Source organism: Epinephelus fuscoguttatus, linkage group LG19 (genome assembly GCF_011397635.1).
Source record: "Epinephelus fuscoguttatus linkage group LG19, E.fuscoguttatus.final_Chr_v1".
NCBI classification, from domain to species: domain Eukaryota; kingdom Metazoa; phylum Chordata; class Actinopteri; order Perciformes; family Serranidae; genus Epinephelus; species Epinephelus fuscoguttatus.
Window position 1 is genome coordinate 37,454,313 of NC_064770.1, and position 19,405 is coordinate 37,473,717.

General features: G+C 43.6%; 2 protein-coding genes across 3 annotated transcripts in view; both read right to left on the reverse strand.

Annotated features, from left to right (window-relative positions):
- rab3db (RAB3D, member RAS oncogene family, b) overlaps positions 1-13,167 on the reverse strand; it is a 31,501-nt gene extending 18,334 nt beyond the window's left edge. Inside the window, exons 1-2 of the mRNA XM_049560804.1 lie at positions 12,786-13,167; positions 4,850-5,086 (exon numbers count right to left, since the gene is read on the reverse strand). Of these exons, the coding sequence (XP_049416761.1) occupies positions 4,850-5,086 (237 nt within the window). The 5' untranslated portion in view covers positions 12,786-13,167. The remainder of the gene's footprint in view (positions 1-4,849; positions 5,087-12,785) is intronic.
- The window catches only part of tlcd4b (TLC domain containing 4b), a 154,810-nt gene that overhangs the window by 47,849 nt on the left and 87,556 nt on the right, over positions 1-19,405 (reverse strand). The window contains exon 8 of one of the 2 annotated variants that reach the window (XR_007447832.1): positions 5,736-7,023. The exons of the other annotated variant lie outside the window; for it this stretch is intronic. The gene's annotated coding sequence lies outside the window, so the exon portion shown is untranslated. Of the gene's footprint in view, positions 1-5,735; positions 7,024-19,405 lie in introns of those variants that run through there. 2 annotated transcript variants of the gene reach the window in all.

Genomic DNA, 19,405 nt, shown 5'->3' on the forward strand with positions numbered 1-19,405 from the left:
CGACCCTCAAGAGGATGAAGCGGTTAGAAGATGAATGAATGAATGAATGAATGAACCACCGTCACACAGACCATAAACATGAACTGCAACCAAAAGCTTAACAATAGTTACATAATAATAATAATAATAATAATAATAATAATAACTGCAGCTTCCAAAAAAACTGAATCAACACCTGAAGAGAAAAATCAGAAGCTACAACAAGTTGTTATTACACTGTATCAGAAGATGTCTTGCCTATAATAACTACTGTGCAGCCTCACAACATATCAAAGCTGTTTTTATCATATGTGATACATCTCATGACAATCTAAAATAACTAAAACACATCACAATTTAAATCGAACACTGATGTTCTGCCTATGTTGCAGGTCATCAGCAGAAGGGCTGCACAAATCAATCAATTGCAGTATGGCTAAAAGATATATCAAAATCACTGTAGCTGCAATTTTTGACAAAGAAATGTGTCACAACATATATAACACATTATAAATGAAGCATTGTGGTGCGATAGAGATACCCCAGCCTACAAATCATAGCCCAGACATAGGGGAACATGAATGTTTGGTACAGACCCCGGCAAAAATCAAATCACCAAATGCAAAAATGACCATTCCTACTAAAATTGCAACTCATATCGCAATATCTGTCAAAATAATTGCAATATTATTTCATTTGCTTATCGTGCAGCCCTCATCAGCAGCTCTATCATCGACCCCTAGTCGACCATATACTTGAATGACAACTGTGAGATACAGTTACAGAGTTAAGATTTTTTTAATGTTTTTCAAAACTGTTACCTTTTTTCCATGACGAAAAAGAGACGATGATGAGCTAAAAATAGACCTTGATGATAAAAACTGAGAAGAAATCCATGCTTAATTTTACAAGACGAGACGTGATGAAAGTGTTTGTGGTGGACTATCAGACACTGAAAGCCGAGAACGGCTGTGCTTGTAATTATCTTCAAATGACTCATGAACCACAGGCTGTAAACTCCAGTAAATAGTCTGCACCACGATGTTTCCGTTGGTGCAAGTTGTGAGCTGTAACTCAGCAGTAAGTAATCAGCCGTGTGTGTCTGACTGTGGATGGTGGAGCTGCTGAATGGATTTGTGGAGTTTGTTAGTTGCAGCGGTGGCTGTTAGCAGTTAGCAGCTAGCTCCGCTCGCAGCCTTCACAGCTTCACCCCGCAGGACTCCACTCAGTCCGGACTGGAGAAGGTTTGTGGGTTGATGGTGTTTGACAGGCAGGTAGGAGGCTCAGTTATCTGTGAGTGTAGCTGTGCTGTAAGTAAACAGTCTGAACTCAGATCAGTTTTCTCTGACAGAGATGAAAGTTTAGTTTGAATCACCAACTCTGTGAGAGGACACCAGTTTAAACCTCCAGACTAACATGTTGCACATGAAGAAACAAGTTATGTTTCTGCTTCTTAACAGTCACATGGATAAGTCAGAGTTTACAATGAACCTGGGGACAAATCCTAGTTGGCTCACATTAGTTATTTGTTGAGAGCATAAATAGAGACATGTTGAGCTTTTCAAGTGACGATCTGTAAGTATGTGCTTGTAAATCAGCCCTTAAACCTGTCACACACATTATTTTACACAACCTGTCACCTTGAGTCTGATTTCTGACACACATCAAAAGTTTTGCTTTGGATGTTCCTGACGACTTATTTCTCTGACGTTTGAACGGAAGTTTATACTTAGACCAGCGGACCAGTCTAAAAGTAAGAAAAAACTCACACTTACACTTCTTTTTTTAAACGTTTTGGGTAAAAATTTGCCACAGTCTCCTTCAGCCATTCATGCTGCTGCTGCCAAACTGTAAATCTGTTCTCCTCTCCATTGGCTGTCATTTTAGGTGGAATCATTGCGCCCTCCTCCACCTCATTCACCTCCAGTCACCTTTTCCAGAGCCCAGGACAATCTCATCAAAGCCCACTCCTCTTCACATCCACATCCTCAGCTCCCTCTTCACCTCATCTTATCACCACCACCACCACAAGCATCTAGACTCCATGGGGTTGGAGGTCCCTAATCTACTACATCTTTATCACCCTCCTGGAACAGATAACATCACGACGGGGTCTAATAATCGACAAAGACTGATTGAATTGTGTCTATCTGAATCTGTGAATCTCATTTTCAGTAACCAAAACCTACTTTAAATGCTGCTGACATGCACCGTGCATTATGAACACTACACATGATCCTACAAAACATGACGACAACTCACCTAATAAAAGCTCACAAGCACCCACTCCTCTACAATATTATATTCTGATTATGAGTTTATGAGTAAGACAAGGAAATAGAAGGGGTTAAAGAAGACCTGTACCTAAATGAATTCTTTTAAAATTTAATTTCAAAACTGTTTTCTGTGAAATGAAATGAGTGAAACTACAACATGATAAAATAATAATAATAATTTCAATAATTAGTTTAACCGCCTAGTATTTCTGGTGCTGACTAGTGAGGGTTTATTCAACTCATCAACTAATCGCTCCCATCCCTCTTTTTTTTTTTTTTTTACAGCAACAACTGATCAAATGACGATCTGTAACGTATCTTGTAAAAATGTGCAAAATCTTGTTATAACAAGAAACTCTTCACACTACTGCACCCTGCTGTACCTGCCCAGCAAACAGCAGACAGACAGAGTTAGCCTCCTGCTGTGGAACAAAAGGGAAAAATGTATCAGCTGAGGAGCTGAATATTTCCCTCAGGATTCATGCTAATGTTGCTCCGTGTGTGATTGATGTGTAAGTCTTGTGTATTCTAATAAGTTCGCCATAAAAGATGATAAGATGAAATGTGCTCACAGCTGGTTTCTGCTTCCACTGTGTTGCCAAGGAAATCTTTTTGCAGAGGCAAATTTCTTCCACGTCTGAGGTAAGACATTTTCTCATTGTCTCCAAACTGTGACATCCAACTGGGCTCTGTAGCATCAGTTAAAAAATGGAAACCTGAAAACATTTGTACTCGGGCTGATCGTTTCCTTTACACATGTATGTAAACAGAACACCAGAAGATGCCAGATAAGGGTAGGGAGTAAGTATGAAACCATGAGGAAGTCATGCTTTACACTTGCATAATTCACATGCTAAACTTGCACAAGGACCAAACCCACAGTTCTAGACAAACCTGGTCTTTAAAAGGTTTTTTGTAAGCCTTCTGTCTCCAAGCTGACTGACAGGGACTTCATGATGCAAACAAGTATTTCACATGGGCTTACTTTCCTTTTCTTTCTCCCTCTGTTGTTCCAACGCAGTGGCCAGAATAAATGTTGGCCTTGTGCGTCTCTGAAAACCACAGAAAACCACGTTTGTACATTATTATGTCGTGGATATAGTGAGACTTAACATTTCTTTTTGCTGTGGTTAATGTGTGGTTAGACTGAAGCAGGATTTTTACTTGTGCATCAGCTCTATACAGGGTCTATGCCATAGCCTACGCTGTTGTGAGCATTTATACTTGTGCGGTGGTTGATTCAAAACACACATTAAACACACATTAAACATGGCTTAATAGAGACAGTTTCAAACACAAGTACACAAATCAGCTTCACTATAACTCACAGCATTCACAGACAAACACTTGTCTTTATCTGGACACATTTTCCCCACAACTACAACATGCTAACGTTATTAGCACAAGCCTATGGCATTTTACATTGTATAAATTAGCCTAGCAGCTAGTGAATTTTTCCTCTACTCATATAAAACCAGGGACAACAGCAACATTTAACAAAGGTAACGTTACAAAATTTGGCTCCATTACAACTCACAAGGTTCACTGACAAACTAAACACTAAACATGTTTTCCAAACAAATATAACGTGCTAACGTTATTAGCACAAGCCTATGGCATCTTACATTGTATAAATTAGCCTAGCAACTAACAGAGATTTCCTCTACTCATATGAAGCCAGGGACAACAGCAACATTTAACAAAGGTAATGTTACAAAATTCAGCTCCATTACAACTCACAAGGTTCACTGACAAAACAACTGTCTTATACTAAACACGTTTTCCAAACAAACACAACATGCTAACGTTATTAGCACAAGCCTATGGCATTTTACACTGTATGAATTAGTCAAACAACTGCCGTTTTCCTCTGAAGCCAGGATAAATCACACACAATACTTAAATAACTATTTTGTGGAGGGTTTACTATCTACACAATTTATTGTTTCTAATCTGTAAAATTTAAGTAAAGGTCTGCGTTGCTGCAACATGTAGTTACATTTCTGGGGATGTGCACGTCAGGCTACACCGTAGGTACGGTGTCAATTTGACGCAGAAGTATAAATCCCTCTTTAGGCACAACATCACATGGTTATGGTTTGGAAAAGATCATGTTGGCTTAAAATACCTGGTTTTGGTGGCTCTATCCCTGCTAGCAAAAACAGTGACAGGTCCCTAGAAAAACACCCCAGTGACAAAGCCCATATACTACGTCAATTTAGAAATGCTGATATGATATGTATGAAACGTACAAATGTAACGTATCTGTGGTTTGCAGAAATGTTCAATGCCAACATTTGTTGTGGCTATTCAGCATTTATTTACATCTAAAGCAATATAATCCTGATGAGAGACTGAAGTATGAACTTTCCATAACAACAACACGTGCACTTATACAGAAACTCAGGTGTAGAATAGAGAATAGAGGTGATGCACTTTACACTATATAAGCATTATCAGTTGTGGCTTTGAAGGCCAGAACCTGTTGTTTATGCTCCCTGTTTACCTATGTGCCTTAAATGATAGTGTGGTGATGTAATAAATGTAATAACCTCAGATAAACCCACAGTGCACTGCATCTTTAAACCACTCACCCAGATCTGCAACTTGATCCTCTTGTCATTGCGGAAGACGGTCTTGACCTTGAAGTCGATGCCCACAGTGCTGACGAAGGCAGAGGTGAAGGAGTCGTCTGCGTAGCGAAACAAGAAGGAGGTTTTTCCCACGCTACTGTTGCCAATGATCAGCAGCTTGAACATGTAGTCAAAGTTCTGGTCGGCCGCATCCTTCTGGGAGGGCTGCTGCTGGAGCCGCGAGTCAGTTGAAGCCATCTAGAGAGGGGAGGAGGAGGAGAAGTCAAGCTCAGAAATAAAAACATGAACCTGCAGCTTTTGATACAAACTTTTTATTGGAGCAGCTTACAGCTCCGTAACTGCAATCTATCTCTGAACATGGCCGACACTGGTGAGAATTAACTACGGTCTAGGCCCTGATCACACAGAAAGTATTTTAAGGTTGCAAAACGTGAGGCGCTCCACACTGCCTTTTTCTGCCCATCACCTCCTAACCCTTACCTTCTCATGTAATCAATCTACCGTTTATTTCCATTCATACATCCATTTTCATCTGCTTATCCAAGGCTGGGTCACGGGGGCAGCAGGCCAAGCAAAGCACCCCATTCGTCCCTCTCCCCAGCAACACTTTCCAGCTCCTCCTGGAGGACCCCAAGGTGTTCCCAGGCCAAATGAAATATATAATCCCTGCTTTGTGTTCTGGGTCTGCCCCGAGGCCTCCTACCAGTGGGACAAGGCGCCCAGGAGGATCCTGATCAGATGTCCAAACCACCTCGACTGACCCCTTTCGACGTGAAGGAGCAGCAGCTTCATGGGGAGTACCACCAGTTGGTCCAGGAGCTTCTCCTCCATCATGGACGTTTACAGGCAGATTTTAGGACGACTCAGGGGCAGTTTGACAACCTGCTGTCTATCATCAGGCCGTATAGCTCTGGGTATCCAGCAACCACTACCACCACTTTCTCCTCCATTGTACCAACTGTGAACTTGTTGTTGTGACCACCACAGAAAGCCCGCCTCTCAAATCATCTGATTGGACAATGGGAAAAAAGTGGAGATGACATGGGGCGCTTTTCTGCTCTGAGTTGAAGTTTTGCCAATTCTAGGAATTCAGAGTGCTCCGGCAAAAACACCAGGTGCCTAAAATTCAGAAATGTGAGGCGCGTAGCAATGCAAAAAGCTTCATTCTCATTAAAAACAATTACAAAAAGCCGCCTCCAGCTGTTAAAACACTTTCTATGTGATCAGGGTCTTAATCAGTGAATGACTGTCAGTCCTCATGTGACCTCAGTGGGGAACACTGGTCATTTGATAATAAAAATATACTGAATTTATTTAAGTTCTTTTCAGATTACAACAGCAGACAAAAACTAAAAACAACAAGGAAATAAAATACAAAAGTCAATAAAACACTGATGGGATAAAATAAAGTTTAAAAATAGCACAATAAAATAGCTAAGGAGAGATGATAAAAGCCAGCAACATATTAAATATTCATAAATGCTTTCCATAAAAGAAAGTTCTAAGAAGGGGTGTCCTACAGTCTGGACGCTCTAACAGCAAAGGTCTGGTCACCTTTGGTCACCAGCTGAAATTGAGGAACAGCCACTGCTCTAATGACACACCCAGGCACATAGGGCGCCAATAAATTCTTGATATAACCTTGAATAATCACAAGACAGGGCCGAGGATCCTTTCCATATACAACCACCTATTGTCACCGTATAACCGATGGTCACTTGATGACACCTGATGTTGATTAAGATTTAAAAGCTCTGCAAGAGCGATTAAGTGAGCTTCCACAAAGATAGCATTTTAAGTATTGTGTGTGATTTATCCTGTTGCTAGGCTAATTCATACAGTGTAAAATGCCATAGGCTTGTGCTAATAACGTTAGCATGTTGTATTTGTTTGGAAAACGTGTTTAGTATAAGACAGTTGTTTTGTCAGTGAACCTTGTGAGCTGTAATGGAGCTGAATTTTGTAACGTTACCTTTGTTAAATGTTGCTGTTGTCCCTGGCTTCATATGAGGAGAGGAAAAGTCAGCTAGCTGCTAGGCTAATTTATACAATGTAAAATGCCATAGGCTTGTGCTAATAATGTTAGCATGTTGTATTTGTGGGGAAAATGTGTCCAGATAAAGACAAGTGTTTGTCTGTGAATGCTGCGAGTTATAGTGAAGCTGATTTGTGTACTTGTGTTTGAAACTGTCTCTATTAAGCCATGTTTAATGTGTGTTTAATGTGTGTTTTGAATCAACTAAACTTTACAGCACTTCACAGAAACCTCTGCTGCCGACTAGTGTTTTGGAGGTGTAACTGCAGCGTGACACAGACACAACCACACAAGAATAAATGCTCACAACAGCAAAGCCACATACGTAGGCTACGGCGTATAAATCCCGCTTAAGATATAGTTTGGGATGGGCACCACTTGTTCCTTCAAATTATGGGAAGCTGCACCACCTGTCCATCGGCTTCACTGTAACCATTCGTCTCAGCGTAATCTCTCCTAAGGGCAGGTATGAGATTACCTGCCATTAAGCCTTTTAGTGTCAGTCATCCACCAAACAATGGGAGGAGGGAGAGCAGCCACACAGCTGTGGGTGTGAAAGCAGAGCAGACAGCGAGCCATGTCTATCCCTCTGAACACACACACACAAACACAGAGCTGATCAATCGGCGCGGCTCAGCCCTGCCTCTCTCTGCTGAGGCTTGTCTCCGTGGAGACCAGACCAGGACTCAGCTGCCAGCAAGACCCATTAGTGGTCAAAGCAGTCAGTTCACTCAGCTTTTAACTGGCCAGATGGAGGTCTCCAGAGCAGGACAGAGATATCTATCACACTACCACCAAAGGCTACGGACGAAAGACAAAGAGAGGAGAGGAGGCTCAGAGGAGACTGGCAAAACTGTTTACTGTGTGCATACATGTTTACTCCAACAGTAATTACAGTGCAAAGGTCACACAGTCAATGTTCCTGACATGTACACTGATAGCATGTATACAGCTGCTGTGGTTCTGTGAAAACAATGATCTAAAAGTACTGACGGCACTCATGAATTATTAAATATTTGCTACAAGGAAATATTTTGCTACTGCCTGAATACTGAGAGCCACACAATGCTGACACTCTCTCAAACACTATGACGTAATGTCACGATACCAGAAAGGCAGCCGGCGTACTGACACAACACCAATTTATCTTGTTAAAACAATCCTCACAACTTGGATTATTGTTTGTGAAAACCCCTTCTGGTTCTTTTAAGGACCTGTACATACTAAAAGAATATGTATAACTTACTGGGCAATCACGAAATGGACGTATAATTTGAGGTAGCCAACATCCCAGTTTTATACATCCAAAAAACCTTCTACAAAAAAAAGGGCTGCTTGGCAACCAGACCAGGTGTCTGACTGAGACAGACATTTGTCAAAATGTGTAGCCACACGGGCTGGTAGTCTCTAGCGAGCCAGCCTGTGTTTCCACCAGTTTGGAGCAGAACCATTGTAATCAAGGATGTGTTGTCAGCGGAAGGCATTGCACAACGCACAGTGGAAGTAAACTGTAGTGGCAAGATGGCAGAGCGCACTGATTACCTGCAAACTTTTGTTCTGTAATTACAGATATTTGTTTTAAAGCAAGAACAGATGATATGTCAACTTATATCTCAGGTGTTGCCTTCACCATCCTCTCTTTCCAACCTGTAAAATGTGACACGTCCACTGATGTCACCACGGTGGCTTCAGGCCAAGGAAAACCTGCTATTTTTTGGTTCCAGCTGGGAACCAACTTTTTGTGTTCTGGACCAATTAATCTTTAGTTAATATGCTCTGAACGGTTCAAAATTAGGTGCAGAAACCAGAACAGAGCCCATTCCATCTTGGTGGAAAAGGAGTACTTGCAACTGTCATAGTAATGAACAGGGACTTTTCTCATACGCTGTATCCAGTTCTCTTTGTACATCCGTGGATGGTGCGAGAAGACCCAGAAACTGGTGTGTCAGACAGAGGGTAAATACAGGTGTTACAGCAGACATCCATCCATCCTATTCATCCACTTCTCCAGGGCCGGGTCACGGGGACAGCAGGCTAAGCAAGGCATCCCGGACATACCTCTCCCTTGCAACGCTTTCCAGCTCCTCCTGGAGGACCCTGAGGCGTTCCCAGGCCAAATGAAATATATAATCCCTGCAGTGTGTTCTGGGTCTGCCCCAGGGCCTCATACCAGTTGGACATGCCCAGAACACCTCTAACAGGAGGCGCCCAGGAGGATCCTGATCAGATGCCCGAACCACCTCAACTGACCCCTTTCGACGCGAAGGAGCAGCGGCTCTACTCCGAGCTCCGTCCGGATGTCCGAGCTCCTTACCCTATCTCTCAGGCTGAGCCCAGACACTCAATTTGGCTGCTTGTATCCACGATCTCATTCTTTCGGTCACTACCCAGAGCTCATGACCATAGGTGAGGGTTGGGACGTAGATGGACCAGTAAATTGAAAGGTCCGGCGCAGTGTCCGTATCATTGCAGAAGCCCCACCAAACCGCCGATCCATCTCACGCTCCGTTCTACCCTCATTTGTGAACAAGACCTTGAGATCTTTGAACTCTCTTGCTTGCTGATCTCTGGCTCTTGTATGAGGAAAATTACATGTTTGTGACCTTTAAAGCACGTAAACATGTCCTAGTAGAAACCTTAACTACAAGTATGAACCTGAAAATGAGCTGTATAGGTCCTATTTAAATATGTGGTGACGAAAAATGACCAACACTTTTGACAGTCTTAGTATGACGATTGCAAACTAACTTTCATCTAATGTAAAAACTTCTAAATCACCTTCACTTACAGTGTTGTAATTCTGTAACTGCAGTGACATATAACTGACAGTCCACTGAGACATGAGGCAGACTTTCTACACAACCTGTGCAACCTTGTGCGCTGCTGATGTCGTAACAAAACGCTGCTGCTGCTGCCTCACTAGCTGTGAGAAAATAACACAATGCTCTTTCACAACTTTACCTCACTGAAGCCTCGGTACATGCCCCATAAACACAATCCCTTTACACTGAGAAGTTCTCTCTGGGTGTTACATAAAGTGCTGTGTTCAACTCATTACTCTCAAGCCTTTCTAATCTCTCCAGACACTGCCTGTGAAAATCACATGATGCCCGAGCCTTGTGAGGGTCTCCGGGGGGACATTTTTTGTGTGCTTATAGATCCCATACATAGCATGGATCCACCCACTCTAAAATTATTTTCTTTCTCCAACTTTCCCATCAGCTCAGCCTAAGCCTGAGGTAAACCCAGTCACATGTCCTCCTTGTTTACTGTGCAGCTCAGGATGTCTCCAGGCAAAGAATTAGGCCTTCTCTTCCTCTTTTCATAAACATGTCATGTAAATTACACGATTTACATAGTGTTTTCTTGTTACTGGGCGGTGTTGCTTAATTCTGTGGTGTCAAGTTCCCTCTGAGTGCGTAAATAACTGACACAAAACACACTAAACCAACTCAAAGCAACCAAATGAGATAAGCCCTCCTACTATACATGTTAAAACAGGTATCAGACACTTAATGATTTTAAGACCTTTTCAAGATATTCTTTAACAGAATTTAAGACAGATTTTTTTAGACGAATCATCTTTTTCCTTTTTCAAGCATTACAGGTAAGTATAAAAGTAAGAGTATTTATTTAAAGTGTTGTGTAGGGTTGCAGTGATATACCTGTTTTAAGGTATACCATGATATCGAAGTTGACGTTCATCATACTATGTACAAGAAATGCAACTGGACGGAGAATGTCACCTTTATTTTAGTTATTCTCAATGTGGAGACGTCAGACTGAATTTACTCCAGGACCGCGAGTGTTAGTCCTAGTTCACATTACACGATTTTCACCGCGATTTTGGCGTCGCAGAGGATCTTGAGAGCCACCTTGGGTCGGAGGTGAGTCGGCAGATAGTCTGCCACGACGAGTCCTCATGTGTGAACAAGCCTACGAGCAAGTCGCCCCCTTGTCTGTGACTGGGACTGGATATCTGGCATGCTAGAAAACTGGAGACACGACTGACAAAGAGCATCAGCCAATGAGAGGTGGGATACGTCCCACGTCAGCACGCAGGAGGACGGAAGAAATGCGAGGAGGACAAGCCACAGGGTTGCCAGGTCCGCTTATTAGCCGCGACTTTGGGCTTGTTTCTAAACGTCGCCTTCCTCTATATATATCCGTTGCATCTTTTGGGCTTGTTTCCATAGCCCTGGTTGCTTGTTTCTCTCCCAAGATCTGGCAACACTGACAAGCCGGCAAGCGACAACAACAATGGCGGCGTCCACATGATCACGGGGAGCACGTTGTGTTTGGACCCAGGCCCTGGAGGCAGATCTGATTCAACACTGGGAAGAATATCCATGCCTTTACCATGTGTCGTCTCCAAGTTTGGTGACGTCGCCGCGTTATCTGGGGCTCTGTCAGCGAGGGCTCGGTGGAGAAATCTTGTGGTGTGCACACACAGGTCGTAACGCAGTTGACAGAAACACACGTCGCCAGGTATGAACACTCAAAAGATTATGATAGTCTCTGCGACGCAAAATTTGGGTGAAAATCGTGTCATGTGAACACTGACCAACGGGACCAGACTGGCCGACCCGTATGCTCTCACTCAGTGGATGGATGATGTCACAGGAAGCCAATCTTACAAAGGAGGACCACACTTGTTTGTTTTGCTATGGAAGCTAACGTTAGCTAATGTGCTAAAAAGTTAGCGTTGCAGAGAAATCCAATCTTCCTCTTAATCCCTCCCCAGTTTCTGATGAGGTGGACATGATAACCCTTAATACACATAACCTTATTCATCCCTACAACAGGAAATACTTTTTCCCTAACCTGATATGAAGTGTGCGCTGCACATGTGAGCATTTTTGATGATGGCCTCCGTCCAGTCGTTGTCTTTGTTTTTGTTGACGGGCAGTGGCGGCTGGTTTTGAGCCAAGACTCCTTCTATTCTGGCTCCCAATAACACAACAAGACAAACACATTTTAAGACTCGTGTGGAGCCTACAGCCCTGTGGGGGAGAGGCAGGTTTTGCCCTGAGCTAATAAAATGATGTTGTCATGACGATGACCCTAAAGGAGTCTATAAAATGTCAAAAAATGTAAAAAATGCTCATCACAATGTCCCAGAACCCAAAGTGATGTCTTCAGTTTGCTTCTTTTGTCCAGCTAACAGTCCAAACCCCAAAGACTCTTCATATAATGTGATAAATGACAAAGAAACGCAGATACTTTTACTTAAAAGATGACTTAAATCAACTATCAGAACAGCTAGGGATTCATTTTCTTTCAATCATTAATCAACTGATCACTGCAGCTCGACTAGACAACAAAACCGGCATGACCAGATACGATAAGGGCCCCCACATCAGCACCTGCCACCATATCAGGACAGCCATCTCTGAGAGGACACACATCCTCCAAGCAGTGAGGATCACCATTGACTGGATGAGACTGGGCAGCTCCTTTATGGCACACTGGAGTAGCATTATCTCCAGTAGAACAAACACAGGCCATCATGGTGAACAGAGCCTGATGCTGGTGCAGCCAGGTCTCTCTCAGATGGCACTGTTTGCAGAGCAGGCTGCCTGACCCGCAGGAAATGACCACTATTGATTAGCTGGCAGCTGTCACATCACTTCTTTCATTAGAGGGAGACTGGGACGCAAACATGGATGGGCGATAAAGGCGAGGAAGTTTATTCCCATGGTGGAAAATTAATATCATACTAATATTATCTGCCACTTTACGCAGCTGGAAATAAACAGACCTGATGACACTTTGGGTGTAATTCAGAGGGGAAACCTGTTAAAACTTAACTCAGAGTGGAGGTGCACCATATTAGCAGTCAGGCATGGAGGAAGTGCGCGGCAGGAAAAACCTCTGGATACAGAAACTTAACAAACTCACCTTCTGACGGAAGAAAGTCGCTTTCCTCTCAGCTCTCGGGCCGTGAGCAGCTGTTGTCAGTCCGGCGGTGAGGTGCCGGGTGAAGAAGCCTGTTAAAGTAAAGCTAACACCTTGAAAAATCTGCTCTGCTCCGGCACCAGCTCCAGCAGCCGCCCTGCGTCCCTCCGCGGACAGGATACTTTTCCGTGTGTCGGTCCTCGGTGTGGAGCGGCTCCCGGATCTCGGTGGTGTGTGTGTGTGTGTGTGTGTGTGTGTGTGGAGAGGCTGACAGTGTAGCAGTGTCTCCCTGTGTGACAGTGACTGAAGCAGCCGCTGAAAGCTATGAGGCGGTGTGGTGTGTGTGTGTGTGTGTGTGTGTGTCACAGTGTACACAGCTCGAGGAGAGGGCTGGACTCAGTGCGTGCGCACGTGAGCGCGTGGGCACCACACCAACGCACACACCCTGGAGGAACAAGACCGATAGTTTAATGATATCTCTGCGGGGACCATGAGAGGGTCCAGGCTGGCGACTGGTTTAAAATGCTCATATTTAGTGCACGATCATCATCATCATCATCATCATCATCATCATCGTTTCTGTGATGATGCTCTGAAGTTGTGAGGCCTGAATTTTTCCTCTCCTGTGTTTCTGTAACTCTGTGAGGACCTGAGGGCTCAGTATTATTATATATTAGATATTTTTGTTTCTTACGGTAACATTCTTAGAATATTATAGTACATATATGATATTATTAATGCATCCATGATCTTGATCCACGGTAGGAGAGGTGGTGGGGCCCTTAGCATATCTGAGCCCAGGGGCCCGTTGTCTCATGATCCACACATGTGTACTCTACCTATGTTATGTGACTTAAAAATAGTAACACTGGACAAACGTTGCCTTTTTTTCAGGTGGCAGGAGTGACAAGTAGTCATCCTCAACATTTGTTGTGTTTTGGTTTCAGAATGACGACGACGACAGGTGGCTCATGGAAGAGGGTTTCCGTGAAGGCTTTCTTCAAAGCCAGACCATGGATTTATTTCCTTCCCTTAACCAAGAGATCACTTTCTGGTGAAAAAAAAAAGCTCTTGAATAAAATGTCTCCCAACTGCCGACAGATGGAGGAAACTAAGGGTGCTTTCACACCTGCCCTGTTTGGTTCGGTTCAGTCAAACTCAGGTTCATTTGCCCCCTCAGTGTGGTTCGTTTGGGCAGGTGTGAACACAGCAATCACACTCAGGTGCACACCAGACAACCGGACCGAGACCTTCTTGAAGAGGTGGTCTCAGTCCGGTTACAAACGAACTCTGGTGCGGTTGGTTAGTCTCGCCACCAGACAATCAGAGATCTCCGCCTTCTGATAGTCTGGGGACACTCCTTTCTAAAGTGTGTTTAACACACAGGAGAAAACGGCCGGCAACAAAGCAACGCCTCTTGCATTTTTGAAAAGGACACGCCCTCCCGGAAACGTGTGCTCCCCCTTTTCTCGTCCGCGAGGAAACAAACACACAGAGCTTGAAAATGGATGCCGAGAGATTTAACTCTGTTTTATCAAACGTGTGCTCAGTCCACAAGATTGTGGAAATGAAGGACTTACAGCGACTTTGTTTAAAACTTTTAACGCAGTCGGACTATGTTTACGAGCACAAGAGTTCAGCGAGCCACCAAAGGACCGCCCTGCGGATTTACTATTGGTTCTGCAACATAGGGAGTTTTTTTAAACTCTGAAATTGTATCCGCCCATCTAACCACAAAATCAGGGAGAAAGACATCAGGCTTTAGTTAAGCAAAGCGTCTAAAGACTGACTTGTGAGTCTACATTACACATTGTTTGGGTTAAACATGAGCATGTTACAGTCCTGGAGGATTATTAATGTGCACCTCCTCCTGTACTGCCTTAATATGCACATTCAGCACATCCAATGCATCAAAACATTGTTTTCTAGTTGGAGCCGCGTTTGCCTCGTTTTCAAACTGTATGCTTTGACTAAAATGAACAATGACAGCAATATAGTCCACGATGAGCAGCGCTAAAATCAACCTGCGTAGTTGTCCCTCCATTGTGACATTAGAAAGTGTCACATTTATCTTGCAAGTGTACTCTTCTTCAACGTTTGCTTTACTTCCTGGATTTTTCCCACATGGAAATTCTGACCAATCAAGAGCAGCTTTCTCACACAAGGCATTTGATCTGGTCCTCTTGTAAATGCTGCCGTGAGAACACCAACCAACTCTAGGCAATTATACAACTTTGGAACAACATGAGTCCCTGATTCAGACCAGAGGAGACCACTCTAGGTACAAAATATGCTGCAGGCTACAGGATGTTTTTTTTCTCTTGGCAACTGTTGTGTTTTTCCCAAATGATTTACAGATTTTTTGGCATTCTAATATCTCTAATGGCTTGGAAAATGGTGCATATAACTGCTGTAAATGGAGGGAACAGACTCTCTGACCCAGACCCCCCGAGGTTTTGTCTGAGCCCTGAAAGTTTACAGTGTCTGGCTCTGCCCCTGTTTCCAGGTTTGTCTTGTCATGATGTTTATGCTCTAAAACCGAACACTTGTTTCATTGGATCAGTTTGGACAGACACTGGCCTTTAACCCTCATAGATTCACAGTGATGAGTGAACCCAGATCCAAGAGACGGTTCCTGGATTTAGAAATAGGAAGGTTTTAATTTAATTAGCAGTGACGCACATCAGGTTTTGAGAGGAGCAGCCTTGAATGCAGAGAACGCTGGTTTGCTGGCCAGCTACAGGATGAGAGACTCTGTCCTTGTTACAGCTACAACATCAGCACTAATGGATTATAATGGAGGCATTTCAATATAAAAAGCAGGGACTGAAGGTAAAGAGATGGGGCCATTTTAAGATGTTTCCTCCATTTGTGATCAGGAATTCTGTTTTTTAATGAGATTTGTTTCTCTTGCTCTGTGATTTAATAAAAATACAGTTCGGAACAAACAGATTATCGTTTGACCCTTTTGTTAAAGCCAAAGAAAGCAGAAAAACAACACCAAAAAAACAGCTTAATTTGACATACACCCTCATTCTGCAGCTCTCTTCTCTATCCCAAGCCCCTCCCACGGGCATACACACCTGCTTCGTACAGTAACCCAGAGGAGCCATAGGTCAGTGGCTGTAAGGGCTTGAATTCAGCCAGCACAAAACCCCTGGTGCAAGGTGTCACAGTAGGCTGGTGGCAGCAGCAGCACCAAGTCTAACCTGTGTAAAGGCAGCAACAAAAAGTTTGCTGACCCAGCTGGGAACTGAGGCTGTCGGTTCCCGTGTTGCTGGGGTTTGCACCAGCTGGATTCAGGTTGCTGCAGACACTGACAGGAGGTACGTCTCTGGAGCTGCTGCCTCTCATCTCCTGCAACGACGGGGAGTGAGGCGGAGGACACACTGTGATTTGAGGCTCTAGCTAATGTTAGCTTCATAAACGAGAACTAGAAGCAGCAGCCATAAGCCTTTGGCTTCAGTTAACAGAAGGCTAAACTGTTAGCAACATTTCCTCTTCATCTCTGAAATTGTATATCTGCTTTACCGATATTGACATGTGTTTTATTTTTTTATTGTCAGACTCTTTTTGATCAGTCCGTTTTCCTTTTTCGGGTTGCTTTGCAGTGTAGGTAGTTGATGCCAGTGCTGGAATAGCAAATTTCTTTGCAAGATTCTCCACCATTGAGGAACGTGCACGCACAGCTGCATTTGAAGACCAACCAGTAGGAACGCCCTCCCTCTGAACAACCAGGTCTCACTCCAAAGTCAACGAAATCCTGCGCTTGGGCAATGACTTGTGACATCATACACTGATGTACAAACGTCGGCATGATATGCGGCCTGTAGTAGTCGGTGGAAACGTGCAACACCTGATTCGTCCTCGATCAGAAGGAAGACGCTGGCACTCCAGGGACTAAGCTCAACAATGGTCTTTATTTACCATAACCAGGAAGGAGCAGCAGACCTCCGCTTTGGAGGTTGGAACAGACTGACGCCACTGCGCTGAAAAGTGTCACATGATCAAGCTGGTGCTGCGGGAAATGGAGTTCTTAAAGGACATCAGGGAGTTTTCTAGACGGCCAGTTGCCGTTATAGTTTAACCGTGCTCAGTGGCGTTGGGGGTAACGTGGCAGGACAAAGACTAAAGTTAAGGCGTCGGAAGTCCGAGTAGGGTGGACAGGACGGGTGGTGGATGGGTCCTATAAACACCGCCTTCACCTGGGAGAACGGTGTTCACATCCTGTAAGATTCTAAAGCCAAACCCTGTTCTTTTTTTCTTAAACCTAACCATGTGCTTTTGTTGTTGGAGGACAAAAACCAGAAATTCACGTTGTTGTACTGATGCAGTGCTTTTATTTTGAAAGAGACTTTATGTAAATGGTAAATTCCTGTAAAAACGGAAGTATATTTTGAAAGAAGACAATGCATGTAACAAGCAGAACTGCCTACTTCAGCTTTAATGCCCCTTGTTGTCAGTTTGTAGAATATACAGGGAGGTGAGTCTACGTGTCTCGAGGAGAGCGTTCAACCTTTGAAACTCTCTACTGGTTCTTGAGCTGCCCCAGCAAGTTGTCCTTTGCAGTGGCATCAGGAAATAAATTGTTTGTCTGTTTTACCAAAGAACAAGTTTATCTGTTCATCTCTTCGCGGCATGACTTTGGAGAAATCTCAAGTGAATTTCCTCCATACAACTCAACAAATGTCAAGACTGTTGGTTTAACCAACTCCAAAACAACTGTATAAAGTGACGTGTGACATTTGAATTGGCCACATATGGACATGAAGACCATGAAGAAAACACACACTGTTTCAAAAATTCCTCAGCTCCGGGTGTGCAAAGTAAAACATGAGGAAGTAGGGGAACAAAAGGAAGTGTTGAGAACTTGCACCAGACAAGCTCCACCATCCTCCCTCATTCCTAACCCACACAAGGAAATGAATTTACGTGTGTGCGTGCAAGAAAGACTCACTGCAGCAATCACACAAGCTGAACATCGACTGCTGTGAGTTCAGGGGCCGTTATTTGGAACTCCAGTGATACTGCAGAGCAGCCCCGCAGAAATATGGTGTGTTAAATTAATCATGAGTCTGGGAGTCTGAAGCAGCTTTATTCAATCATCTCTAATGTGGAAATGTAGACCTAATTTGCAATTGTCTGATCTCAGTGATGGATGTGCATCTACGCAGCACAAAAACACTGAAATCCTGATACAATGTGTAATTTATCAGAGCAACACACACACACACACACACACACACACACACACACACACACACACACACACACACACACACACACACCTCGGCCTCACTGCAAGTGATTATCCACATTTCTGTGGTGTGCACCAAAAACTAAACTACTGGAGCTCATAATGATGCCAAGTGGGAGTACTGCAGACCATCATAAACCCACTGCACCTATAAAGAGATTATCTGAACGTTATATAGAGATGAGATGAACACCATAACTCACGACTGCATGCTGCTTTAAAATCCCAAAAAGAGATTATCTATGAATATCATAACAGAGAAGAATACACAAGAGATGACTTTCTCTCCCCTGATACCAATCTTCTAATACTGAGCTCTTTTCTAAAACCGCTGCTTTCTTTTGAACAGCATTTAAAGCCTGTGTGTTATTGTGTGTAACTCATCGGGATCATTTAAGGAAATACGAGGCCAGAGATTTTTGAGGTGATAGAGACTGAGTCAGGTGCCTGATTTGACTGAATAAATGTGACTGACAGCGAAACCCCCTGAGGGTTAGGCCTCCTGAAGGCCACTGTTACCCAATTTCACTGTGTGGCAATTAGTTTGTGGTTAACTGTTTGAATGTGTGTGTTGACTCCAGCTGACTTGAAGGAATACTTTGACATTGTGGAATATACACTTTGCTTTCTTTTATGAAGAACTGCACCTCTTCCTGTCCAACACATTCTCACTGTGACCTCGTCACATGTCCACGTTTGGTCATGGACTTTCCACGTCCACATATGACGTCCAAGGTACCCTGGGTTTGTTGGTTGTTGACGTTCTGGGACGCCGTGTCAGCTTCAGCCTGTTACATGCATTGTCTGTTTTCAAAATACACTTCTGTTTTCACGGGAAATTTAACGTTTACATACAGTCTCTTTCAAAATAAAAGCACTACTTCGGTACAACACCGCAAATTGACAAACACAAGTGGTTAGGATTAGGAAAAAAGAACAGGGTTTGGCTTTAGAATCTTCTGGGACACGAACACTGCTCTCATGTGAAAGTCAGTGTTTGTTGGACCCATCCACCCACCACCCCTCCCACCTGCCCCAGTCGGAGTTTTGCCACCTTAACTTTCGTCCTAGTCCTGCCACATTTACTCCTGACGCCGTTAAACTATAACAGCATCCAGTCACGTACCATGCCAACATTAAAGGATGCATTACTTGTCGTTTTCTGACTGCCCCAGCGCCGGATTTCGACGACTTCGTAGTGAGACTGACTCTCCTATCATACAGCGAGCAAACACTGAGATGGAGCACAAAAAGAATGTCCCGATACACTACCAGCGACAACAACATTCAGCAAGTGTGTTGGACCCAAGCAACAGCTTCGAAAATACGATGGAGGTGGAGCAATTGTGTAAAACTTAAAAACAGA